Here is a 27715-nt window from a genome sequence, read left to right as displayed (position 1 = left end):
AAAACTATTTCATAGTGTCATTGTGAAATCGCAAAGGCTGCAATTCAATTAAATATGCTGGTTTCGGAATGATTAATTGTTCATTGCAATTTCAAAATAAAAGTTTAAACCCTCGCTCTGAGTTTGCATGTTTTGATGTCCACTGTGATGGATTTTTAATAGATAAGATGGTAAACTATCTTTTAAACTAACCATGATTCTAACAGTTCTAACATATATACACCTTACTTCCCCTTTTAGGTCTAACATTCCAACACAATGTACTAAGACGTTCTGTTCTTTGTCTATTTGTGTTATGGGAAATTCTCAAGTGCTGACCATGACAAAATCAAAAATATACTGTCTGTATTATGTCACGATATACCGTGTAATCAACTGAGCTCTTAACCCTTTACAATGATATTTTTGCTTATGCCAGTAACAGAGGGTAAAAAGGTGGGGGCTTGCCTTTACCAATAGAACCAATCAAATTGTAGGGAAATTATGTAATGCATCATGCCATTTTCACCATGCTCCTTTTCTATAAAAACTGTTGTATTCGTGTTTACTGGTGAGATTCTCTCTGAAATTTGTCTGAGATCCTCCAGCCGTGCTTCTTCTTGGGAGAGATTCTCTGAGAACTGCTCGGGAAACTCTCCCGGCCGTGATTAAAGCATTTGAAGGACATTATTATTGCTGCGCAGCAAGTTAGAAAGGGGAGCAAGTTAGTTAGAGGAATAAGTTAGTTAGGGGAACAAGTGAGAGATGGGGGACATCGATTGTAGACGAGACCCAGATGTACTAAACGTTGACTGTAGACGTTAGTGGACGTTGATTGTAGACGAGACCCAGATAGACTAAGGCTCAATCCCAATTCACCCCTTGCCCCTACCCCTCCGTTTTGCGCGTTCCCGTGAAGGGGTAGGGCTGTCTCGATTCTCTTTTGGTTGGAGGGGTAGGGGTAAGGGGAAGGGCCAGATAGCCCTTGAAACGAAGATTTTTCGGGACCACACTTACACTACACCGGCTACAGAGGCAACATGACTGCCAATAATCATTTTCTTTATGTCACATTCAATCTAGTGTTTACGGTCATGTTCTTCAAAGAAACGGTTGCAAAAAAATCGTTAAAGTTCGTTAACAATATGACGCGTGTAAAAAGCAAAAGTTTGAAATGAAGTGGACGCGCGAATGAGGCGAATTCGTGTCCACCGCGCTAAACGCCGCAAGACCTCCAGACGCGCGTAAACGCATCTTAACATTGAAATCACTCGCGCCAGACGCTTCGCGTTTGGTGTGAACGCAGCATTAGGCGTCGAAGATATCGTCATCTCCGTTGTTTTCTGCAAACTTCAGAAGAAAAATGCAAAAAAATAGCTGTAACTCACGCAAGACTACAGCTGACGACGGCATCTTGGAAGTTTGTGATAAACATTGGCGCATCTCCTGTGACGTAGGCACTAGCGACGATGTATAATGACATGTAACGGTGTAGTAGTGGTGTCCCATTTCTTAGGGGAATATTTTCACCCCTACGCCTTGAAACTCTGTTTCAAAGGGTAAGGGGTAGGCGAAGGGTTAGGGGTAGGCGAAGGGGTATAAAATAGAATTGGGATTGAGCCTAAACGTCTACTGTAGACGTTAGGGGACGTCGATTGTAGACGAGACCCAGATATACTAAAGGTTGACTGTAGACGTTAGGGGACGTCGATTGTAGACGAGACCCAGATATACTAAACGTCTACTGTAGATGTTAGGGGACGTCGATTGTAGACGAGACCCAGATATACTAAACGTTGACTGTAGACGTTAGTGGACGTTGATTATAGACAAGACCCAGATAGACTAAACGTCTAATGTAGACGTTAGGGGACGTCGATTGTAGACGAGACCCAGATATACTAAACGTCGACGGTAGACGTTCAGAGACGTCGAGTGTAGACGAGACCCAGATATACTAAATGTTGACTGTAGACGTTAGGGGACGTCGATTGTAGACGAGACCCAGATATACTAAACGTCGACGGTAGACGTTCAGAGACGTCGAGTGTAGACGAGACCCACATATACTAAATGTTGACTGTAGACATTAGGGGACGTCGATTGTAGACGAGACCCAGATATACTAAACGTTGACAGACTGTAGACGTTAGGGGATGTCGATTGTTGACGAGACCCAGATATCCTAAACGTTGACTGTAGACTTTCAGAGACGTCGATTGTAGACGAGACCCAGATATACTAAACATCTACTGTAGACGTTCGGAGATGTCGATTGTAGATGAGACGCAGATATACTAAACGTTGACTGTAGACGTTCGGAGACGTCGATTGTAGACAACACCCAGGTACGTAGTTAGGTTTAGGGAAAATCTACCACACCACATATTCTTGCTCAAGAAATCACAGTGGCTGTAGCATTTCAATCCTACAGAAGTGACCAAATATTAATAAACTATTCACGTAATGAACAGAAGTTGATTGTTTATAGTATATTACATTACAGTAGGTATTTAAACAGTGTTGTTCAATAAAACCATGTTTACTTGCTTTTGATACTTTATTTGAACCAATTATAAATTCCTCGTTGTTATATATCCATTTTAAATCATTTTAACCCTCTGGGGACCAAGGTGTTTTTGGGGCCCTTGAGATGTTCTGACATGCCTTGACATTTGTGCTTTTTTCAGTTATTTATAAACATGTTAATGACAAAGGTGTAAATTCACTATATATAGCACAAACAGGGCTACCATAATATGCGAGCAACTTGTATGTAGATGTTTGTATTTTTAAGAGAATAATGTTTATGCGTGGTTATTGGAAAAAATAAAAATGAAAGTTGCTGAATTAAGACCACAAAACACATATTAAATATGTGTCCACAAGACTTTTGACTAATGGATGTGGTCCCTTTGAGTTCTAGCTTCAAAATTATATGAAAATAGTCTTGCTTTATCGTTCACAAAAAAAAAATACATTGATTTAAATGGTGTAAAACAGGTTTTGCTTGGAAAGCCAATATGCGAGGGGGAGGAGTAGTTTACACCCACTCTGCATAATGACTCTGCCTAATGAGCCATTCTTTCAGGTGTGACACTGACTGAGCCACAATGCAAGGACAAAGGATGTATTTAGAAGAAGACTTATATTGACCATTTAAGATTTTGCTTACATCTCTCTTGCAAATATGTTTTGCTATTTTATTAAAAATGTTACAATTACAACAATAATTACAATTTCAACAATATTTCAAGTGTACTCTTTCTTTGTAAAAAAGAAAAAGAAAAAAGATTATAGGCCTACATTTTATCATATGTATTCATTAGTTTGAATATAGCCAACATTGGAACATCTAACATCTTAGTCTATGACTTTATTTTTGACAAATATATATATATATATATATATATATATATATATATATATATATATATATATATATATATATATATATATATATATATAAAACGTTAGATATGAGCAGAAATTGCTAAACAAAAGCTTAGCCTATTTTAAGTGGCAGTATATTTTACAGTAGCCTAAAAACTGTACCCAAATCTAGTCAACAAGTGACTGACTGTAACGTTGTTTTTATGAAATATTAGGGCATATAAATGCTAATTTGCAGTTTAATACGTTGCTTATACAAATACATTTTATTTCAACATATTCCAGTCGATTTTTACTCATCTCAGTAGGCTATAGCAAAGCAGTTTATTCTTTCACACACAGACGCGCGATTTATATTTAGGCTAAACAGTCTTTACAAATATGTACCCTTCATTCATCTCACAGAAAGGCGAGTCATATTATAGAAATGCGATTCATCTTTTTGCGGTTTGCATAGGCCTACACTAACTTTATTCCACAACGTTATTCCACACTTGAGAAAAGAAAACAGCCTACCTCACTCCTCAGCGGGATCTGCTCCTCATATCAGGATATATTGTTCCTCATATCAGCACTGTTCTGAGGAATCTTTTCTCCATAAGGTAGGCTATATTATGCCTCACTCGATCGCGACGCGCTTTGTTTACAGCTGATGTGGGCGTTTCACAGATCTTCAATAGTTCTCAGAATTTGCGTTTGAATAGCACGCGCTCTCCGGGGAGTGGTCACATTACTGTGAATTAGCTCGTAATGAGCTCGACTGGAGTCGCTCTCTTTTTATACAGATTACAGAAGATGAGAATATTTGTTTTTTATATAAAAGTTACTTCATTTAACAGATGCGATCTCAAGCTTTATGCCCGTGGGTCTGTTTGCCTGTTTGACTGAATTTTCGCGGAGTTATAGATCATTTTCGAACGCGTTTCAAATGGGAGTTTACTGACAGTGAGAAGGCAGAAATCGCATCATGTTAATTTTTCTTTATTTGTCAAAAAGCAAAACACTTTATTTTTATTGTGAGTATACAGAAAAAAAATAGAAACTGAACAGGATCGTTTGATGTATTACACGAAAATGAAAGATCAAAATTAACAGAGCATTTAGTGTTTATTTTCATTGCTAAAAAAAAAAAACGAGCAAAACGCGCGGGCGCGTTTTTGGTCCCCAGAGGGTTAAAGGTTATTGTTCACTTAGGTCTACTTTTATTTTCACAAAAATAATATCCAATTACTCAAAATAATTGACTGATTACTCGATTACCAAAATAATTGGTTAATAATAATTTGCGTCCTGTGGTTTTCAGTCATATGTTTGATCACTGAAGATATCTTAAAAATAGTGTTAAAATATAGTCTCATTCTCAAGAATACAATGTCATGTATTGTCTATGTCTCATGAGGTAAGTCTATTGTCACACCCCTAGTAATAATGTTGTTAGGGTTAGGGTTAGTTTCTTGCACAGACCTTATTAGGTTTTTTTTTGCCAGTATATGTTTTGACTGTGTGATAGCCATTTGACTTGTATTATATGATTCACAGAGGACCGAGGTTTCAGTTAAAAATCTTCTTTACATTTCTACTGAAGAAAAAATGTCACATACATCTTGAATGGCCTGAGGGTGAGTAAATCAACAATTTCCTTTGGGGTGAACCATCCCTTTAAATGACAAATTCAGGTTTTAATTTTACAAACAGCCCTAACTGAGACACATGCAAAGTGTGTACTCACATTGTCTCCAATCCGCAGGTAGAGTTGCAGTAGGATGAGCAGATCTCTGCAGAGGAGAGTTCGGGTCATGGCAGTCTGGCACACAGCTTGACAGATCAGACTAGCGGCCACACTGCTGCCGTACAGCTGAGAGAGACTAATACGCACTCTCAGAGACTGACCTGCAACAAACATCACATCAGTGCTGGTTAGAGGAACAGTTCAGTCTAACATTAAAAGAAATAGTCATCCTTTAAATCACCCCTTAGTCGTTCTGAGCTCGTATAACTGTCTTTCTTAATCCATGAAAGACAGAAGAACACATAAATACTAGGGCTGGGGGAATTAACGCGTTAATTTTTGCGATTAATTTGAGATGTTTAACGCGTTAAAAAAAATAACGCAATTAACACAGCACTTTTTTTTGCCTTGTTTTAATGATTTCCTGTTGTGGCTGCTATTGAAAATGCCGAAAATATGCCGTCCCGCCCCTCCGTGTTCGGCAATAAGGTTTCATTCTCGTGTAGCTTTCATGAGCGTGTCTTTTCCGCTCCGTGTGTGCGCCACCGCGCTCTCTGCTCAATGTTCTGCTCTGTCGTTAACGGCCCAAACGCTCCAATCTGATCACGCACTGGAAAATCAAAGTCCGCACAAATAACGTGAAATTTCTCTGTGGTAGACTTCTGTTTGCTGAGCTGGTATAGCCATGATAGGCAACAATGGTAAAATTACTTGCTCTGATCACATGCTCTGGTAATAATAACTTTGTAGGACTATATTTTATTTTGATAATTATTCATTTTTTTTTTTTTAAATCTGTTAAATTGATTATGTTGATGGATTATTGAAAAAGAATAATACATTGATATATTGATGTTTAATATTATTTTAAAGGGCTATTTTCTGTTCCTTTTTTTTTTTTCTGTGTTTCATTTAATTAGGTGATTCTAAGTTTAAATATTGATGATTACAAGCTTGGGGGAAATGCAATAATTACAATTAATTACAGCAAATTTTGCAATTAATTAGTTTTTTTTTTAATCGATTCCCAGCCCTAATAAATACACAAAATAATAATATTCAGCTATTTACCACTCAACAAGAGCAGATTGTGACCACAACCACTAAAGATGTATGCTAGAACCTAGAGCTGCACGATTATGACAAAAGTAATAATTGCCAATTATTTCCCTTGATACTGTAATTGTGATACATATTTACTGATATTTAACACATCTGCCGTCAGGGAGATGGTACAGGAGTGTGAAATCAAGGACAAAAAGACAAGCCAATAAATTCTTAAACACATGAAACACCAACTTCCAATTATCTTCACTGACTGATACCTTGATTGTATCAGTTGCACAATGCATATTTGCACTTTTTTGTCTCAATTTATATAGTATATTTTGTGTAAGGGAGACATGCAAAGTAAAAATGTCACTGTGAGGTCAAAACAGTGGTGTTTTTACTGTGCATTTGACAATAAATATCTTGAAAATTTAATATTACAACGATACATTTATTTTTATTAACAGAATAAAAATAAAACTTTTGTATAGCATTTATTTCAAACACAGTCAGCACTTACACTGCAGTACACACTACAGTGTTCAACACCTGTTATAGATGTGTAAACGCATGAATAAATCATTTACAACACTTTCTGCATCCCCTAATCTAAAGTGTAAACTATTCATCACTTGTAAATGTGTTACACATCATTCGTAGATAAGATTCGTTGCTCTTATGCCTTATTGATTCTTGAAGGGGTAATCTACGAATGATGTGTAACACATTTACAAGTGATGAATAGTTTACACTTTAGATTAGGGGATGCAGAAAGTGTTGTAATTTACATTTACAACACTTTCTGCACCCTCTAATTGCTACAAACATACAAAAAAAAAAATGTATTAAACATTTATGAAACGCATATTTATGTTTTGTAAATGATTAGTTAATCATTAACTAATCAATTGTAAATTACTTATAACTGAATCTACAAAACATACATAAAATGTAGGTATAACACTTGCTAATCATTTATGAATGTTTTGTAAACGATTAGTTCATCATTAACTAACCACTTATAAATGACTTACAACTGAACGTTAAGTGTTACCGAACCCGATATATGTATATATGTATATGTATGTATATGTAATTTTTTTTATATTTTTTTTCAAAATACCTTCTTTTGTGTTCCACAGAAGAAAGAAATTCATACACAGTTTGGAAAGACAGTTTGAGAGAGTGTTAGAGCTTAGATCGGGCCCAACAAATCAAGCTCGACCCTACCTGAGCCCGAGCACGTTGTGTCCAAGCCCGGCCCGGCCCGACACGACACGTTCACTGTAATTATGAGCCCGAGCCCAATTTAAACCCGACCATTTTTAATATGTGGGCCGTTATAACCAGGGGTGGCGCCAGAATTTTTTTTAACGCAGGTGCTGCTGTGCTAGATCATTTAGACTACAGAGGGGAGCTCTGCACTTATATATATTATATAAATAGCCTACTATTACAGGGTTTCCCCAGGTTTGATCAACCCAAATTTAAGACTTTTTTAAGACCTTTTTAAGACCACTTTAATGAAAATTAAGACCTACATCGCACCCATTATGCGTGAAACACCAGATCAAATCCCAATAATGACTATTACTAACAAATGTTTTAATTAAAAATACATTTATTATAAAAAAAACTCATTCAACAACACACTGCAAAGTGATGTTTTTGGTAAATATCAAACATTCATAACAATAAACAGATAAACTAACTTTTCAAATCGTCTTAAAGTTTCTCAGCATTCAAATTGCTTCAACCATTGCTTCAGAGGGGTAGACAGACAGGTAAGAGAGATATAGATAGTAGGGGTGTAACGGTTCACAAAATTCACGGTTTGGTTCAATACGATACACTTGTCACGGTTTGGTACGTTTTCGATACAGCAAAAATAAATAAATGCCAGAGAATTTTTTTTTTATTATTATTTTTTATTTATTAAAATTAACACTTTGACCAATGATGGAGCTATAATAGACTCTTCTTAGGAGCATAAACAAAACAGCTCCTTGGAAAAAAATTAAATGTAACCTAATATTGTAGTAGTTATAAACAAAGGTCTATTTTTAGTTCAGATTAACATTTGAGGGCAGCAATTGTATTCATAATGTCAAAATAAAACCAACGTAATGTTACTTGAAAGCATTATGTCTACTATTCCTGCCAAACTTCCATGGTTGCAGTTAGTGTTACTACAGTAAATCCATGGTGAATGTTGCAGATCTGTGGACACTGGATAGTTCATTCATGGCACAATGTTTCTACCTGGCTTCCATGCGCTGTTTGATCCGTTAAAAACGGAGAAATGTGAATGTTTCTCACTAGATCTCACAGCGATGTTATTACTTCTGTGGCGAATTCAAATGATTTATTTACTGGATCTCTTTGCGCTGTGTAACAGTGTCGCTTGATCAAGATCGCTCGCGCTGCACTGGTCCAAACTGATAAGCGGTCCTTCAACCACACAATAACGAGTAGCCCAGTTTCGTTCCGCTTACATTACGTTTGCACATTTGATGTTGGGCAATGTTGTGGTCGCGCCGGCGTCTCTTACATTATGAGCGCGCTTGCCACGCGCAACGCGCCTACATTTGAAATAATGAAATTTTGGTCGGCAGGAACAATTGTCCAACGAACCGTTCGGTTTGAAAATGCGTACACCGAGCCGAACGACACTTCCCCATGATGTCTCTCCTCTCGACTGATTGATTAGAATGTTGATCCATTGCCGCCGGCGCGAAAACCCAAACTATTGTTTGAGCATACTAGAAATTAGACGTTCTCTGACGTTACGCTAAACCCTGTTGAATTTTCACATTGTTGTTGTTGTTTTTTCCCCCATTTCACCTTGCGTTTGCAGCCAGGTTGACTTTGAATAAATAGGCTAGTATAATGAAATTTAAGACCTTCATTTAAAAAATTAAGACTTGGACAACGGAATTTAAGACTTTTTAAGGCCTTAATTTAGGAACATGACATTTAAGACCTTTTTAAGACTTTTAAGACCCCGCGGCTACCCTGTATTAATAAATGAGCAAAAATTTGCCACTCAATATTAAATATTCAATTATTTTAATTATCACAATTAAAGTTTTAATTTTATTAAATTGAACAAGCACAACATTCAGCATTAAATCAAATATTATTATTAATAATTATTATTAATAATGTTACTTAACATTGTTATTTCAACATAATATGTGTGTGAGCAACAAGCAAGATGTGCATTTGTAAATTCGGTGACCGCGTGTGTTACGAGTTTCAAATGGTGTAAGTGACCGCGGCGCACCGGTGCCTCCATGTCATGATTATATTGTCTGCTATATTGCTTTTTATGTATTAAATCCAGGCAATTGGTTGATGAAAAATGTATTAAAATTAAGATACAATTTATACTAAACGAAATTCACTTTAAATAAAAGCTTTCTTCAAAACAAAACTTAAACTTGAAACTAAATGTGCTTATTTAATGGCTAAAATACGTAGGCTACTACATACACTCTTTTTGTACAAATTGCAGCACATTCATTTAATTCAGAATTTTGCACATGTAAGTTGAAAGGCATTTGTTTGTGTATAGTAAAACATATCTGTAACATTTATCAAGTTCATAATTGTGCGTGCATTTATTAATTATTATCTTAATGAATAATGCGACAAGGAAGAAGCATGTAAACTGCGTTGTTTGTTTATTCATAAATAATTGAATGGATCGGAAAAGTAACAAAAGAGGACATTGAGGGCTGAGGCTGACTACTATCATAATTTCTGTCATGGCAAGACTGCTTCATGTGTCTGTTCATCTCGAAGTCCGAGACAAAGCCAACACATGTTGTCACTCCCCACGACTAGTTTAAAATGTTTCCATACCTCCGATTTTCCTCCAAACTTGCTCAAAGTTAATTCTCTTGTTTACATTTTTTTCTTTGCTTCTTCAAGCTCCATGTTGCACTTAAGCTACAGAATAGTACAGCACGCACAGCAGGTGTGATGCGTCACGCGTGCGAGACTGCGAGTGCGAGTGGACAAGACGCTGCGCATGACACGTGACATGCTTTATCAAGGGCCGGACCCGACCCGGCCCGAGGACAGTGGCGTGAAATATCGGCCCGGGTCGGGTCGGGTCGAGTCCGGGCTCGGGCTCGGGCAGAGAATCTAAGCTCTAATGAGTGTGGGTAAATAATGACAGTATTTTCACTTTTTGTGTGAACAATCCCTTTAAGTCTTTGTAGTGATGGCATGATAATGGTTTGTCTGAAGTTGATCGAACCCTTTGATCAGATGTACAGCCAAACTCAATATGTTTTTGTAATTGATTTTTCTCAATTCCAGTAGACCCAGATAGCCAGTACTGGTTGCAAGGTTTTTATGGATTATCTTTGTGTAGCTTGGATATTATGCTATCACTTTTTGTGTCCCACAAGAAATAGTCCTTCAATGACAATGTTTTTTTGGGGGGCAAAGTATTCCTTTAAAAATCTCAGACAAGATATTTACCACAGAACCAGAAAAAACAGAAAAAAAAAAGTGTATTTAATAGGGCTGCACGATATTGGGAAAAAATGACATTGCGATATTTTATTTTTCTGCGATATATATTGCGATATGAAATCTAATCTAATTTTTTCTTACAAACAAAAATGGGGTGAGCACACTTACATTCTCATTTTAAATGATTTAAACATCAGAGTATTATTTAAATTAGAGTAAATTATTTGTTTGTAACTTTAGGATATGGTTTGAATTGTTAACATATTAACTAACATGAACTTACCATGAGCAATACTTCTGTTACTATATTTATTAATCTTTGCTTATCTTAGTTTATAAAAACACAGCTGTTCATTGTTTGGTAATGTTACTTCACAGTGCATTAACTATGTTAACAAATACTGTACAACTTTTGATTTCAATAATGTAGGCTATAGCCTAAATGTTGAAATTGTTGTAGAAGTGCAGTTTAGTAATAGTAAACTAATGTAGTTAAGTAATTTAATAAATAGAACATTATTGTAAAGTGTTACAGATTTTTTTATACACCAATTCAGACGTCTCGTGAGTTCAGTGTTGGACAGGTCAGTTGTTTAAACCATTCATTAAATTGAATCGGTTCAAAGGAATCATTAGTTCGCGAATCGGACGTGTACGGCACGCGTTGTGTAATTATCTCGGCAGTTTAGGATATCGCACAAGATTTGACAACACAGAAAACATTTCATCACTGGATAGTTTCTTTTTCTTTTGTTCGACACCATCGTGTCAATTTATTTAGATTAATGTGCGCGAGGGAGAGAGAGCAAGACAGCGCTCGTGTTGTTTGAAGACGGTGAAGGTGAGCGCGCGCGGCCGGGGCGCGCTCTCTCTCTCTCTCTCTCTCTCTCTCTCTCTCTCTCTCTCTCTCTTATATGCGCCCTGTTAAACTGACAGGACTTAAAAACACATGCAAATGATAAACTTTCACTCTATGATGGTTAAGCTGTGCAATTAATCCGCGAATCACATTCGTCCAAGGGCCTGTGAGCAGCTGGCCCGTACGGTAATGAATAACGGATCAACTACGACAGCCTACATCGCACATCCTGCGATGTGACTATCGTGGATTCGTACATCGCGATATCGATGCTTAAACGACACATCGTGCAGCCCTAGTATTTAATGGTACCTGTAGGTCTGGTGTCCGTCTCTGCATCAGCTTCAAGGTCCAGTTCTCTGAGCAGTGTGTTCATGGCAACAATGGGGTTAAAGATGTTTTGCAGTTTGTTTGCAATCTCCTCGATCACATTCACCCTGAAGAGAACATTTCACTTTAGACATCAAACTGATCAATTACTAATGTGATTGCATTAAATTAGTGATACAAGCATACTGACTCGCTGGCCAAAAGACCATCCAGTATTTTCTCTGACACTTTCTCTGGAGACAGTAGGTCATCAAGGGCTTTCTCCATCTCATAGGCCAAGTCCTCTGGAAGAGACTCGTTCACCAGGCGCAGACACTGAACCAGCTTCAGGACGTCACGGCTCACATCTAAGTCTAATAAAAGGCATGTGATCAGACGAAGACAAAAAAGAAGGAAACCCAAACACCTAAAACTCCACATTTGAATTTAGCAGTTGATCATGTGATGCACAGAACGTTCTAATGACACCGGTGTGATCATATGCGTCAAAGGGTTAAGTTGCAACGAAATGAGGCACCGAAATCTGCGTTCTGATTCGGCCCGGTACATACTGGTCATATAGATACTCTGTACCCAACCTTAATGATAGGAGACTCAAACACACATACAGCACTTCCAGAGTAACATTTACTGTGAATCGAAACTGCTGTGCTTTACTCTGAAAAATGCAGCGCGTCAGACTATATATTTATATAATTGCATCACAACTGTTGCGATTTGATGATGACACTGAGCCATCTCACGATTTTCATCATCATTCAGTAACGATGACACTGCAGTAAACACTGCCCTCTTACCCTCAGCAATTGGAGTCTCCTCTTCAGAAAACAGGTATTCATCAGAGGAAAGGTAAAGATGGTCGACTGCAAAGCAGGGTAACAGGAAAGACACAAAACCCTGGAAAAGAGTGAAAAGATTAGCGATCAACCAATATATATCGGCAATGCCGATATCTGACATTTTTTAATTATTGGCATCAAAATGTAGTTTTTTGGTCTGTTTGACCGGTAAAGGCCCCAATATAACATACTCACAGCAAAGTTATTTTTTGCTTAGGGGTAAAACGAAGTTCGAAATACATGACCAGCGATATACTGTTAGCGAACATCCGATGCCGCCCACACTGCTGAGAGCGGCATTTGGATGAATATGTAAATATGTGCTGCGCGCTTTCATCTCAAGAAAACACACAACAAAATTGAGAAAACAAAGCATTTTTTAATAAAGCATCTGATTATAGCAACGTGGATATCTTTGCACAAGCTCTGCAATTCAGCATATATGAGGTATACATCAGTGGAGCACAGATGCACAAAAGCTCATGATGATTAATTTTGAGCTCCCATTCTTTTTTACTGTCCAGTCTAATAAGTCAATTTTTTAAATCATTTAAACAAGTCTCTAAATATCTAAAAGATGTAATTTCATATTCCAGCTATTAGAGCTTCTGAATTGTACATTGTCTCAGCCCATATAAAAACGTGTTTATTCTGCATGTCTCTGGACTTACGAATGCTGTGCACATCATTCAGGAGATTTTGATGCCACTTGAGGCATGCTTTTAATCCTAGAAATTTGATGTACTATATACAATTAGTAACTCAAATTAATGGCATTCAATGCGTACTGTAGCGTGACCTGGTCTTTAAGTGAGAAAATGTGATTCCCATGCACAGACTTGGACCAGACTGCTAAATGCACTGCTGGTTGCAGTGCTTAATTAGTGAAGTTTCAATATGTTCTAAGATCAGTGGGATTATTAGTAAGTATAGAGGTCAATAGAACAGTTCCCAAAAAACAAAAATAAAATGTTAGCCTCATAGCATAAGTTATATTTTAAAAAAAATGACTTCGGCAATTATGCTATGAGGCTAACGAAAAGTACTATTTCTGCATTTAATGTCAGACAGAGCATTAAAAATAATTGAAGTTTTGTAAGCACCAGTCAGGGAGTGTCCTGCACAGGCTGGAGATTCTCATGAAATCCATATTCAAATACAAATTATTGCTTTAAATAAACGATTAGGTTACATTTGATTTATGAATCTCATAATTTTACAATTCTGATCAATACTCAGCCAGAGTATTGTGTACAGAGTAAAGGAATTGCAAGCATGGCCTGAAGTAGGCTTCAGAAAAAAGTCGCTGTTGGTTGAGGCAATGTTTCTATATCAGGCTGATCAGGAAATCAAACAGCCATATATAAATGAAGCATTCAAATTAAGAAAAGCGATGTGTACTAAAGCAGCAAATAGGGACAATTTTGATTTCATTTGACCTACACACACACAAATTCTTACTTAACTTCAACAAAATGAAGTGAGGCTGAGATCAGGTACCTTCTTGAGGACGCAGACCATGGCTGTGGAAGGGCTCACATGCAGGGCGAGTGGCGTGGACAGAACGTCCTGGTACTGTACGCAACATGCGTAAAACTTCGACCAGAACTCCACCTGCAGTAAGCGGTAGTCTTCCTGACAGAACTCGTACTCGGTCACACTGGACTGAAGCTGAACACAATGTTTAATTAAAATTTTGAAAAAGAAATGAACAAAGGGGAAAACAGCACCACCTTACCTCATTTTCCACTGCGACAGTGACCTCTTTCTTCAGCTCCTCCCATGATAAGTCAGAATATCGCTCTGTACCTCGTTTGTAAATCTGGCAGAAAAGAATCAACTCTTCTTAATAAATACAAGTATAAACATATCAGTTTTTCTGTTCACATGGTGGAATGGAGGTTTGTATCAGCATGTAAGCTGCAGCTTGTTGTGGAGTGATCAGATGAAAATGAGGCTCAGGCACCAACATTTGAGTGAGCTGTGCTCTCTGATGTGTCGGTTGTGGTTAAAAACTGTACAATAACTTTTCCTGTAATGCAAACTGCTTATTAATTTAACTGCCAAAACAGTATTTGAGGACCTTGATATTTCTGATATTTGCTATTTAAAGGTGATGGCCTCTAGGAACTATAACCCCTTGCTCTACGACCCATTAAGAGTGAATGAAAGTAAATTTGTACCTGTAGAGCTTTAATGATGGCTGAGGCTGTGAAGCGCAGTGGTGAAAAAAGTACATCAAGATAGATTTCCTGTTTAAAAACAACAATGTGTTAGGGAACTCAAAAATGATACAATATATGTCACCAGTTTCAGCATTCACATAAGAACCAGATACACTTACCCGTGGGTCTTGGTCTTCACCAATCTGAACTTCCTCCTCTGGTAATGGCTGGACAAACACCTGGTTCCACGTGCCTGTTGTGTTACTACATTTTAAAACATAAGTAGCAAAGTCAGACAAAAGCAGAAAATAGTTAGTTATATATATTGTGGGGGAATTGCAATTTTTTTTTTTTGTGACTTAATTGAACTACTCTAATCTCTATGAAACAACCCACTTTAGTGAAATATTGTATAAAATGTATAAAACTTCGCACAGATAAGCTTTCAGATTTATAAAAGCATAGATATAACATAGCCTGCACAAAAATCCCTGAGTGGAAAACTGTCCGTACATTCATCACCACTGTTGTATTACAAATGTATTAAAATGTTTAATTAAGGTTTACATTGAATTTAGCATGTTAAGGTTAGGTATAAATTATTATTATCAGAGTTTTCTAGCAAAAGACGAGTCAGTCCTGTTTTACTGAAACTCTTAATGGCTCTTGGAGCTTGTGTTTACCAAAGAGAGTCCTGCCAGTCCTGTACTCGGGTCTCAGCATTTGAATAGATATGCTGAGTGGATTAGGATGGGCAGCACTCTCAGTCTAGAACAGGTTCCTAAACCTGTCTCATCACAAAGTTTTGGTTCCTGCCCCTAAATGCATATAAACTGTAAGAGAACGTCCACTTAGTCAGACTTTGGGGACTGCAGCTACCGACAGCTCATGTTCTCAATAAAGAATCCTGCTGAAGAAACAACCAAGTCTCCTGGTCTTCGATTCTGAGTTTCCAACAATTTGGTGCCGTGACCCGGATGGAGAAACTGAAACTCAACAAAGAATGAACTTTTCCAGATGGATTCTTGAAACTTCAAGCTCAAAGAACTGAATTTTGAAACTTCAAGCTCAACAAAGATCTCAAAGCCTGACTGAGTTCCAGACTGAATCTTGAAACTTCAAGCTCAAAGATCTCAACAAAGCTGACTGAGTTCCAGACGAATTATTTCTGTACAACCAATGATTTGGTGAGTTTCACTCTATTCAAAGAACCATTGCAGACCAGTACAAAATTGTCACCCTCTGTGCAGCCAGAGAAGAGTTAACAGACAGCTGCAGGGTTTTGTTAACTAAGTTACCCTCTAAAGTTTGCTTTTAGAGATGAAAGATGTCCTCTGCCAGGCAGGGAACATTAGCATTAAATGTTAATATTGTTTTATCCTCTTGCTAGAGAAGTTTTATCCTCTGTAAAGTTAGTGAATATTTATCCTCTGCTTTATCAGGGACGGTTAGCAGCATATGCTAATATTTTTTATCCTTTGCTTTAGGCAGAGAAGGATTAGCGTAAATTGCTAATATTTTGTTTATCCTCTGTTCTTGTCAGCAGGGAAGTTAAGTGTGAAGTGTTGGTAAATTGGAAAGTTTACAAGTGTACCCTCTGTTGATCAGAGAAGTTTAGTGTTTGTTTGTGTAGTAACAAAGACACTCATAAAATGGTTAGAAGGAATGCTAGGCTGATTCCCACAACTGAGAAAGCTGGACTAGCTACACCTTTATGGACAGACAGTGAATTCAAGTCTTTGTTAGGAGAACGCATGGACGCTATATTGACTGAGTCTGTCAGACTGAATTTAACAAAGAAATTTGGCATTCACCCAGAAAAAGTATGGTCAATTGAAGATTGTAAAAAGATACTAGGAGCAAGTATTCGCAAGAACAATGTGAAAGCCATTATCTGTTGTCACAGAGAATTTAGCTTATCCATTGCACAAGAACAAGCTCAGTGTATTGCTAAAAGAACAGAACAAACAATTGCACACTGAAGTGTTCTCTTTCAAGAAACAAATGTGACTCAGAAAACCAACAGTCAGATGAAAGCTATCCTGATTTACAGTCTTTTGATAGAATAGAGGACAATGTCAATGCTGGATTGATGAAAGATGTAAATGCAGTTTAGGTGTGTGGAGCAAGACAAAAGGCTCAGAGTAGGGGAAAAGGGGTTGATGCAGTTCCATCTGCAACCCCCATACAAGCAGTCAACACAGCTTTAGGTCCTAAGGATATAGAGAGACTATCCCCAGAGTTTACCCTCAGCACGCACAAATTTTTCTGAAAAATGCAAAATCAGCAAAATGCGGCTCTATGATATGTCTCTAGCTCAGTGGTTCCCAACCTTTTTCCTTGGGGCCCCCCCTATGTACATATTTAACAATCCGTGACCCCCCCCCCCCCATATATATATATATAAGGGGTGTAACGGTTCACAAAATTCACGGTTCGGTTCGATATGATACACTTGTGTCACGGTTCGGTTCGGTACGTTTTTGATACAGCAAAAAGAAAGAAATGCCAGAGAAATGTCCTTGATTTCATTTTTTTTATTATTAAAACATCATAAAGTATGATTTTTTTTTTTTTTTACTTTGAGCAATTCTAGAGCTATAATTCACTCTTCTTATGAGCATATAAAACAAAACAGCTCCTTGGAAAAAATTAAAAGTAATATTGTAGTAGTTATAAACAAAGGTTAATTTTATTTCAGATTAACATTTGAGGGCAGCAATTGTATTCATAATGTAAAAATAAAACCGATGTAATGTTACTTGAAGGCATTATAGCCTATTCCTGTCAAACTTCCATGGGTGCAGTTAGTGTTACTACAGTAAATCCATGGTGAATGTTGCTGATCTGTGGACACTGTTTCTTCCAGGTTTCCACGTCAGCGCTGTTTGATCCATTAATAACGGAGAAATGTGAATGTTTCTCACTAGATCTCGCAGCGATGTTATTACTTCAGTGGCGATTTGAAATGCTTTATTTACCTGGATCTCTTATTAGCGCTGTGTAGTAACAGTGTCGCATGATCATGATCGGCTCGCGCTGCACTGGTAAACTGATAAACGGTCCTTCAACCACACAATAACGAGCAGTTTCGTTCCGCTTGCATTACGTTTGCCATTTGATGTTGGGCAATGTTGTGGTCTCGCCGGCGTCTCTTACATTATGAGCGCGCTTGCCACGCGCAACGCTCCTATACATTTGAAATAACGAAATTGTAATTGAAATTCACCTCAAAGCATATCCGCTCCCGCGGACCCCAGGTTGGGAACCAATGCTCTAGCTGAAGTCACCCAGCTAATATCACAGATCTTGACTGAGTCAGAATTCAATGATTTTGAAAGTGCTGTAAGCAAATCTGAACTGCAACAGGCCAGTAAAGGTGATTTGAGAGAAGGTGTTTTGAAAATTAAAAAAAAAACATTGTTGGACCGAACGTGGACTGGTCAAAGCTCACTAGTTGTTTACAGAAGAAGGGTGAAACTGTTTGTGAGTACACAGAAAGATTTTGCCAGACCGCTGCAGCTTACAGCGGAATTGCTGACACTTCAGAGAAGGTGTTAGATGATAATGGTCCCCTAGTTCATGCATGGTTTCAGGGTCTTTTGTCAGAACATAAAAATGCATTGCCCTACTTAGAATTAACATGGTCCAGTAGAACCCTGCAAAACAACTTGGACAGGTTAGCTACTTGGGAAACAGACTCTGATGTCAAGGCAAGAGTAAAAATTGCAGCAGCATCCTTTAAAGGGCACCTATTATGCAAAATTCACTTTTACATGGTGTTTGAACATAAATTTGTGTTGGCAGTGTGTGAGCAAAACCACCCTAGAATGATAAAAATCCACCCAGTAGTTTTTTTACTATCTCAATAAATCATAAGCACTGTCTCAGAACACCCTGTTCTAGATTTTCCTCACTGTGACGTAGAAATGAGCTAAGCCCCACCGACGTGATTTGATTGACATCTGGTTTTGGCATAGACCCCGCCCTCGGTGATCTGCATCCTCCATTGTTTCAGCGACAGCCGGTAATGTCTCCTAAGTGTGTTGTGGGATGTAAGAATGGACATACTAGTCTTCACTGACATCAGAGCCACTGAAAACGCAGCGGATGGATTTTATTTATGAAGAAAAGGCACCACTTAAACTTCCTAAATACGAGATTCATTTTCTGACTGACTGTTAACGAGGGTCAAAGTTAATCCTAGAGTGTGGATCGTTGCCTAATTCGCGATCCAACGTCACCTCCAGAAAAAGTAAGTGTATTTTATGATTTTTGAGCAAATAGTCATTTCAATCTATGTCAGCCAGTTCAACAACAAATGCGTCTAAAGCTATTTATTGTCGTCGTCATAGGATGTCTCAACAAACAACGTCAGACAGTTTTATGTCACGTAGGCATTTTTGCAGCAATAACAAATGTAAAAAAATTAAGGTCTGCTCTATCTCCATAGACAGTAGGCTATATAAACGTCTATCTCCCTCCCCTTAAGAAATAAAAAAAAAAATTCGTTTGTAGGCTACTTCACAGTAGTGTGTGTGTGTAGTTTCAAAAAATTGCGCGAACGTTATCACAGTTCGTGTGTGTGTGTTGCACATCCATAATGGCAAAAGGGACGCGATTAAAACTTTGTAAGTACATAAATGTATCAAATAACCATTCCGAGACGTTTAGTCCATTCTCATTCGTGTTTATTCTGTGCCGGAGTCTCTTCATCATCTGGGTCCAGCAGCAGGGCGGGGATATGCAGCTCATTTACATTTAAAGTGGTAGATGCCAAAACAGCTCTTTTTAAAACAGGCCCCAAAAATGACATTTTCAAATGGTTATAATAAATGAACTGTGGGGTATTTTGTGCTGAAACTTCACAAATACATTCTGGGGACACCCAAGACCAATATTACATCTTCTAAAAAGGGGCATAATAGGTGCCCTTTAAGGTCAACACAGAGAATGAACAGAAACGCAAACATCCTAAGAGAGAGGGCAGCTGTAATTACTGTGGTAAACCTGGCCATTGCATGAGAGAGTGTAGGAAAAACAAAAAGAACTTTAAAGAAGTTAACAAGGTTACTCAGCTTCTGCTCAGCTTGCTTAATACTCTGAAACAGCCCCTCTCCTCCTCATTAAACTCATTGGGCAACTTGATATGGTGTTAACCATTTAGGCTGTGAGTGCTTAATTTCCCCAGAAACAACAACAAAGACGAAAGACTGATTTTTGTTTAAAGGAAAGTGACTGTTCTCTGCCTTCCTTTGGGGGACCCTGGTTAAGTAAGACTCACAGCCTTGAATGTTATACCACAGAATAGTCCAGTCAGGCACCAATCCTGTATTATGATGTCTATTAAGACTGATGTTTCACTGGAGAATGCAAATTTTCTCACACACTGTACAGTGTGCACACAACAGGGACAGAATAGGACACACAGACCAGTGCGGAGCCCATGGAAGAACCGAAGTGCAACAGGCCTCGGGGGTCTTAAGCACTCTTACTCTGTGCAGATACCAATTGATGGCTGTTCCGAGATCCATATGCAACGATATCTCACCTGCATATGAAGCCACAACCTCAAGAAGACAACTAGACCCACTGCTGAACGAACTATCCCAAAAGAAAAAGAAAAAATACACAACGCAGAGACTCACTTACGGGAACTTGAACAAACTACAACAAGACATTCTTGATCTTTCAACAAAATTACACCAGATGACTGAAGATAACTCTTCATGGTTCGGAAACCTGTTAGTATCAAGTGTGTCAACCAACAAATGACTCACTTCCAGCACAAGGAAATAATAGTTTTCAACCAGAAAAGACTATTACTCGTAAGGACTTCACGGACCCTAGTTGCATGTTATGTTTCTGTGTCAGCATGCAATTACAGATGAACAACACAGAACTTGCTATGTGCCTGTAACTTTTTCAAGTTACAAGAATGAACTTTTAAGTGTCTAAATTTGTATTTTGTGAGAGTTATTAGAACTCTCAAAGGGGCAAATGTTGTATTACAAATTTATTAAAATGTTTAATTTAGGTTTACATTGACTTTAGCATGTTAAGGTTAGGTATAAATTATTAGTATCAGAGTTTTCTAGCAAAAGACTCCGGTCAGTCCTGTTTTACTGAAACTCTTAATGGCTCTTGGAGCTTGTGTTTTAGCAAGAGAGTCCTGCCAGTCCTGTACTCGGGTCTCAGCATTTGAATAGATATGCTGAGTCGATTAGGATGGGCAGCACTCTCAGTCTAGAACAGGTTCCTAAACCTGTCTCATCACAAAGTTCTGGTTCCTGCCCCTAAATGTATATAAACTGTAAGAGAACGTCCACTTAGTCAGACTTTGGTGACTGCAGCTACCGACAGCTCGTGTTCTCAATAAAGAATCCTGCTGAAGAAACAACCAAGTCTCCTGGTCTTCGATTCTGAGTTTCCAACACCACCCAGTCTACTCCCTGAAATAACCATATATGGAGCTTACAATGCCTAGTTCCACTATACACTCACCTATAGGATTATTAGGAACACCATACACTGTGTTTGACCCCCTTTCGCCTTCAGAACTGCCTTAATTCTACGTGGCATTGATTCAACAAGGTGCTGAAAGCATTCTTTAGAAATGTTGGCCCATATTGATAGGATAGCATCTTGCAGTTGATGGAGATTTGTGGGATGCACATCCAGGGCACGAAGCTCCCGTTCCACCACATCCCAAAGATGCTCTATTGGGTTGAGATCTGGTGACTGTAGGGGCCATTTTAGTACAGTGAACTCATTGTCATGTTCAAGAAACCAATTTGAAATGATTCAAGCTTTGTGACATGGTGCATTATCCTACTGGAAGTAGCCATCAGAGGATGGGTACATGGTGGTCATAAAGGGATGGACATGGTCAGAAACAATGCTCAGGTAGGCCGTGGCATTTAAACGATGCCCAATTGGCACTAAGGGGCCTAAAGTGTGCCAAGAAAACATCCCCCACACCATTACACCACCACCACCAGCCTGCACAGGCACCAGCACGGTAACAAGGCATGATGGATCCATGTTCTCATTCTGTTTACGCCAAATTCTGACTCTACCATCTGAATGTCTCAACAGAAATCGAGACTCAGACCAGGCAACATTTTTCCAGTCTTCAACTGTCCAATTTTGGTGAGCTCGTGCAAATTGTAGCCTCTTTTTCCTATTTGTAGTGGAGATGAGTGGTACCCGGTGGGGTCTTCTGCTGTTGTAGCCCATCCGCCTCAAGGTTGTGCGTGTTGTGGCTTCACAAATGCTTTGCTGCATACCTCGGTTGTAACGAGTGGTTATTTCAGTCAAAGTTGTCCTTCTATCAGCTTGAATCAGTCGGCCCATTCTCCTCTGACCTCTAGCATCAACAAGGCATTTTTGCCCACAGGACTACCGCATACTGGATGTTTTTCCCTTTTCACACCATTCTTTGTAAACCCTAGAAATGGTTGTGCGTGAAAATCCCAGTAACTGAGCAGATTGTGAAATACTCAGACCGGCCCGTCTGGCACCAACAACCATACCACGCTCAAAATTGCTTAAATCACCTTTCTTTCCCATTCTGACATTCAGTTTGGAGTTCAGGAGATTGTCTTGACCAGGACCACACCCCTAAATGCATTGAGAAACTGCCATGTGATTGGTTGATTAGATAATTGCATTAATGAGAAATTGAACAGGTGTTCCTAATAATCCTTTAGGTGAGTGTACATAACTTCATCTGCATAGAATTTCCATATATTCCCATTCATGTTAAACAAACATTAAATGGTATACGATAATACAAGTGCCAACTTTACATTACTAAAATCAGTCTTTTTATTATTACACCGGAGACTAATATTATATTATCGTGTAAAAAGTTCGGCAAAAGTGCGCATCGAGGGCACATATCGGCCGTAAAGGAATTTTAAAATGATAAATGGAACACCATTTGTGGACTTCACGCACACGTGGCGGCCATTGTTAAGTCCACAAGACAAGTGCGTATGAAGTAGGGCTGCACGATATGAGGAAAAGCTGCGATGTGTGATAAGATTGTTTAATATTGCGATGACGATATGACTTGCGATAAATATTCAAATGTGAATGTTAGCTATGCTGTTCACATGTCTTAGTGCTTTAATAGGTTCTTTGCGTGATAGGTCAAACGTTTATTACCTGCCTGGTTCAGATTACACGATTTTAGCACGATTTTGGCACGATCCGTTTGACGTATGGGTGTCGTGGGGATTCGTAAACGACAACGGGCGTTGGGCGCAAGATTCGATCGTTTCATCTCGTATAGTGTGTCATAGTGGGCGACAACCTACGTCGCGTCTGCGATGCTTCACGACATCACGACTAGCATGTTTAATTTTTTAAAGGTCCTCCATGACGGGTTGAGTATGTGAGCGAGAGTGAGTGAGAGCGCGAGCAACAGTGTGTGTGTGTGTGTGTGTGTGTGTGCGCGTGCGAGTGAATGTGTGAGTGTGACGGCACGCGATGACTGGTCAGAAAGCAACGTGTAGTCTGACATGTTTCTTGTCCACAACACGACAAGATTTTAGGAGTCAAAAACGTGTAGGCCTAATCTGACTCCGTGACTATCATAACAGACACAAAAATCTTGTAATCTGAACCAGGCGTTATTCATCGTGTCAGGCTGTCTGTTGAGTTCATATCGCGATGACGATGAAAATTCGATGTATCGTTCAGCCCTAGTATGAAGTGTGCCGTTTGCGATGGCATCTGTCTGCATAGGACACCAGTGGGTGGCAACAGTTGCAAAGTACTGTGTCATTGGAACTATTCAAACCAATAGTTTTTTTTATTTATCTTTTATTTATTGCAAGTTAACAAAACATAGTAGCTTATACAAGGTAAAAGATCAATGACATATATACACAAAGAAGAGAGAAAGACAAACAGAACACAAAAAAACAGCTAAATATAAATAGATCGATATAGTGATGAATGCAGGTACATTGGTAAGTTTAAGCAATGGGATATTTTAGTGATACAGATAGAGGCAATTAAAGACAATCATAGTAACAGTAATAGAGTTGTAGTAGAAGTAGTATTCATACTAATAATAATAACAATAATAGTAGTGGTAGTAGTAGTAACAACAATAATATTCATGATAATAATAGTAGGAGTAGTGACAGCAGCACTGTAATTTATAATAATAGTAGTAATAAATAATAATAATAATAATAATAATTCATTTAGACCAGTCAATCAAATTATTGTAGAAATACACTATTCTCTAGGCCTGGGAGCCGCTCTTCCACTGCCAGTGAGCCCAACCAATAGTCTAGATGCTCAAATTTGGGGGAAACTGCACTGTTGCTCGTGTGATATTGTAATATAACTACATCATATGATATAAATATAAGACAAAAACTCATCGGGGGAAAGATGTTGGTGTTTCTTGAATTTTGAGGGCATATAACTGCATACATTGTGTAGTGAAAGTTTGAGTGACAAACTCTATGTCAGCTAACTCTCTATGTCAGCTTTTTAACAATTATAGTTAAAACAATAATTATGATATCATCATAGACGATACATATCACACACCCCTAAGCACAAAAAAAATGAACTTAAAATTTGACATTTACCCATTTTCTTCTCTTTATCTCTTCCTTTTGTGTGCAGGAGACGCAATAAGCTGTTGTAAATGCCACGAATTGTCACGTGAACAAGCAAATACACAAAGTATAAAGTATAAAGAATAATAAAAATCATATAACATTAATTAGATAAGTGTTTAGATTAGTTTTAATTTGGTAAAGTATTTAGACATGTATAAGCCAAACTGTCATCTAAAATTCAAGACCTCTCAAGTAAAAATAACACTTTCTAAGTCTTTATGGCCTTAAATTTTAAAAATCAAATGTAATAATTTTTAAGACTAAGAATCCGCAGGAACCCTGGTGGATTATCCCTTACTTATACTACTGATTATGAAAGAAAATTTAAAAGGGAAACATGTCCTGTGATATCTGGCACCAAGACGTCCTGTAGGTTCCTATAGGTTGCATCGTGAATCGAACTTGTTGATCCAGCACATCCCCACAGATGCTCAACTGGATTGAGATCTCTAGGCCAGTTCAACACATTGAACTCTTCATCATGTTCCTAAAACCATTCCTAATCAATGTGTGCAGTGTGTCAGGATGCTTTATCCTGATGAAAGAGGCACTTCTACCAGGGAACACTATTGCCATTATTGGGGTGTTCCTGGTCTGCAACAATGTTTAGGAAGGTGGCACATGTCAAATTTACATCCACATGAATGGCTGGACACAGGGTTTTCCAGCAGAACACTAACCAGAGCATCACACTCCCTCCACCAGCTTGTCATCCAACTGTGTATCCTGGTGCCATCACTGGTAAACACTGCGCACGCTGCAGGTAAACGCTGCACACACACACGGCCGTCCACGTGATGTAAAAGAAAACGGGACTTATCGGACCAGACGACCTTCTTCCACTGCTCCAAGGTCCAGTTCTGACGCTCACATGCTCATTGTAGCCACTTTTTGGCGGTGGACAGAGGTCATTTTAGGCACTCAGATTGGTCTGCGGCTACGCAGTCCCATACACAGCAGAATGTGATGCACTGTGTGTTGTGACATTTCTCCCATAACCATCATCAAAACTTTGTGTGACTTGTGCCACAGTAGACCTTCCCCTTCTTGAGCCGTTGAGCATCGATGAGCCTTGGGTGCCCAACACCCCATCGCCGGTTTGTGTTTGTCCCTCCTCGGACCACTGTTGGCAAATTTCTCACCACTGCTGACCGGGAGCAACCCACAAGCCTTGCAGTTTCAGAGATACTCTGACCCAGTAGCCTTTGCATTTTTTGGCCCTTGTCAAAGTCGCTCAGATCTTTATTGCTGCACATTTCTCCTGCATCCAACACATTGATTATGATAACTGATTGTTTGCTTACCATCTAAATCTACCCAGACCTTAAAATGTGGCCTTGTTAGGACTAGGGGTGGGGGAAAAAAATCGATTCTTAGATGCATCGCGATGCTGACGTGGATGATTCTGAATTGATTTCACAAAATGTCAAAAATCGATTTTCTAAAATAAAAAATAAAAATTCTAATAACGTAATATTGACGGAACGCAAAAGACGGAAATCTAAAGCAGACGTGCAGTGCGCAGACAGTCTGTGCCATGCACATAACAGAGTCGCACACATAACAGACGCATGATGGCTGAGCGCCAAATTCGAATGGAACCTTCTTCGTTAAAAGCTAACGTATGGAAAATTGGCAATTTCATTGTTACCTATTTAGTATTTTTTGTATGAGAGCTGCCTTCTGTATTGTTTAGTTTTCACATCAATATACTGTAAACCGATCTGTTATACGTACCTTATACTGCCCTGCAATATGTGCAATGCCAGTCACAAAAAGTTACATTTTGACTGTGCTGTCTGCAGATGTTCATTCACTTTTTTTGTATAAGCTGTTTTTGATTGTGGTATACAGCAAACATTTCAAGTCATAACTCTTTATTATTTAGTTGTGTATAAGAGCGGCTTTGTATGTTACTAATTATTCAGTCCACAAGCATTATATGAGAGCTGCTGGTACATAATTCTATATTTTTGAACGAAAACTGTTTGTGATTTTGCTACAGCAAAATGTTTTTTTGTCTGAAGGATTTAGGGATGCAACGGTACACGGTAAAATCCCGGACCGTTCGGTCAGCCCTGCACGGGACAATCTACCCTCGTGTCCCGCGGGACTTCGGTTTTGCCATTGAGTTCGCGCTGATCCTTTTAGTTTGCGCTGATCCTTTTAGTTTTTGCTTTACACGCCATCAGATGCGTTTGCCTGTCCAGGCAGACGAAAGCCCGCCCCCGCAAGTTAATGTCCAATCAATCACTGTTGTGCACCCACACGCTAACTTCTGTCACTCACTGACTACTAGTTGTTTGGCTACACATGCTACAGACACGTAGAAATGGCGAGCTCTAGCGGAGTTGAAAAGCAGAAATTTGAAGATGCACCAGCATCTTTCAAATCTTCAGTGTGGAATCATTTTGGCTTTGGGGTTGAGTACAACGACGAAGGAGGGAAAACAATCAACAGAAATTACACAGTCTGTAAACTTTGTTTGGCACATGTCGCATACTCCAAAGGAAACACGAGCAATATGTCAAAGCATATCCAGCGAAAGCATCCAGACATAACGCTTCCTGAACACAGGTCAGTCAAGTGACCCGAACAGGCACCAGCAGAAAAAAAACAATTGTCTATTGAGAATGCTTTTGCTCAGAACTACCAGGCCTCTTCAGAGAAACACAGAAAGATAACCGGTGCATTGGGAGTGTTTATTGATAAAGATTTACAGCCCTTTTCTGTAGAAAAGGATGTGGGGTATAAACATTTAATGAAAACGCTCGACCCACGTTATGCTGTGCCCAGTTGCACACATTTCAAGCCATCGAGAGTGATTTGGCGAAAACAGAAAGCCTCGCACTGACTACGGACAGTTGGACTTCTCGGGCAACACAGAGCTACATGACTGTGACGGTTCACTACATGTTGGACTGGCAGATGAAAAGTGCCGTGCTGCAGACCCGCCCACTCTATGAAAGCCACACAAGTGCGCATTTAGCAGAGGAGTTGAAAAATGCAGTCACCGAGTGGAAGCTCGAGCAGCCAAACACAACTATACCCGTTGCCACAGATAATGCTGCAAACATAGTTAATGCAGTCAATGAAACTGTTGAGCTGAGACCCCAAATTGGCTGTTTTGCTCACACTGTGAATCTCACGGCCAAGAGGGCAGTGTCAATCAACGGTGTGTCCCGCCTCCTTGGGAAAGTGAGGAAAGTAGTCACCTTTTTTCACCGCAGCAC

General features: G+C 38.8%; 1 protein-coding gene across 2 annotated transcripts in view; it reads right to left on the bottom strand.

Annotated features, from left to right (window-relative positions):
- The window catches only part of nup160 (nucleoporin 160), a 115443-nt gene that overhangs the window by 62517 nt on the left and 25211 nt on the right, over positions 1-27715 (bottom strand). For both annotated transcript variants that reach the window (XM_079860179.1, XM_079860180.1), the window contains exons 9-16: positions 15012-15096; positions 14851-14919; positions 14406-14489; positions 14168-14338; positions 12626-12725; positions 12019-12181; positions 11811-11935; positions 5102-5262 (exon numbers count right to left, since the gene is read on the bottom strand). In XM_079860179.1, the coding sequence (XP_079716305.1) occupies positions 5102-5262; positions 11811-11935; positions 12019-12181; positions 12626-12725; positions 14168-14338; positions 14406-14489; positions 14851-14919; positions 15012-15096 (958 nt within the window). The remainder of the gene's footprint in view (positions 1-5101; positions 5263-11810; positions 11936-12018; positions 12182-12625; positions 12726-14167; positions 14339-14405; positions 14490-14850; positions 14920-15011; positions 15097-27715) is intronic.

Source organism: Squalius cephalus (genome assembly GCF_949319135.1).
Source record: "Squalius cephalus genome assembly, chromosome: 23".
Lineage (NCBI taxonomy): Eukaryota > Metazoa > Chordata > Actinopteri > Cypriniformes > Leuciscidae > Squalius > Squalius cephalus.
This window is presented reverse-complemented; position numbering and strand designations above follow the sequence as displayed.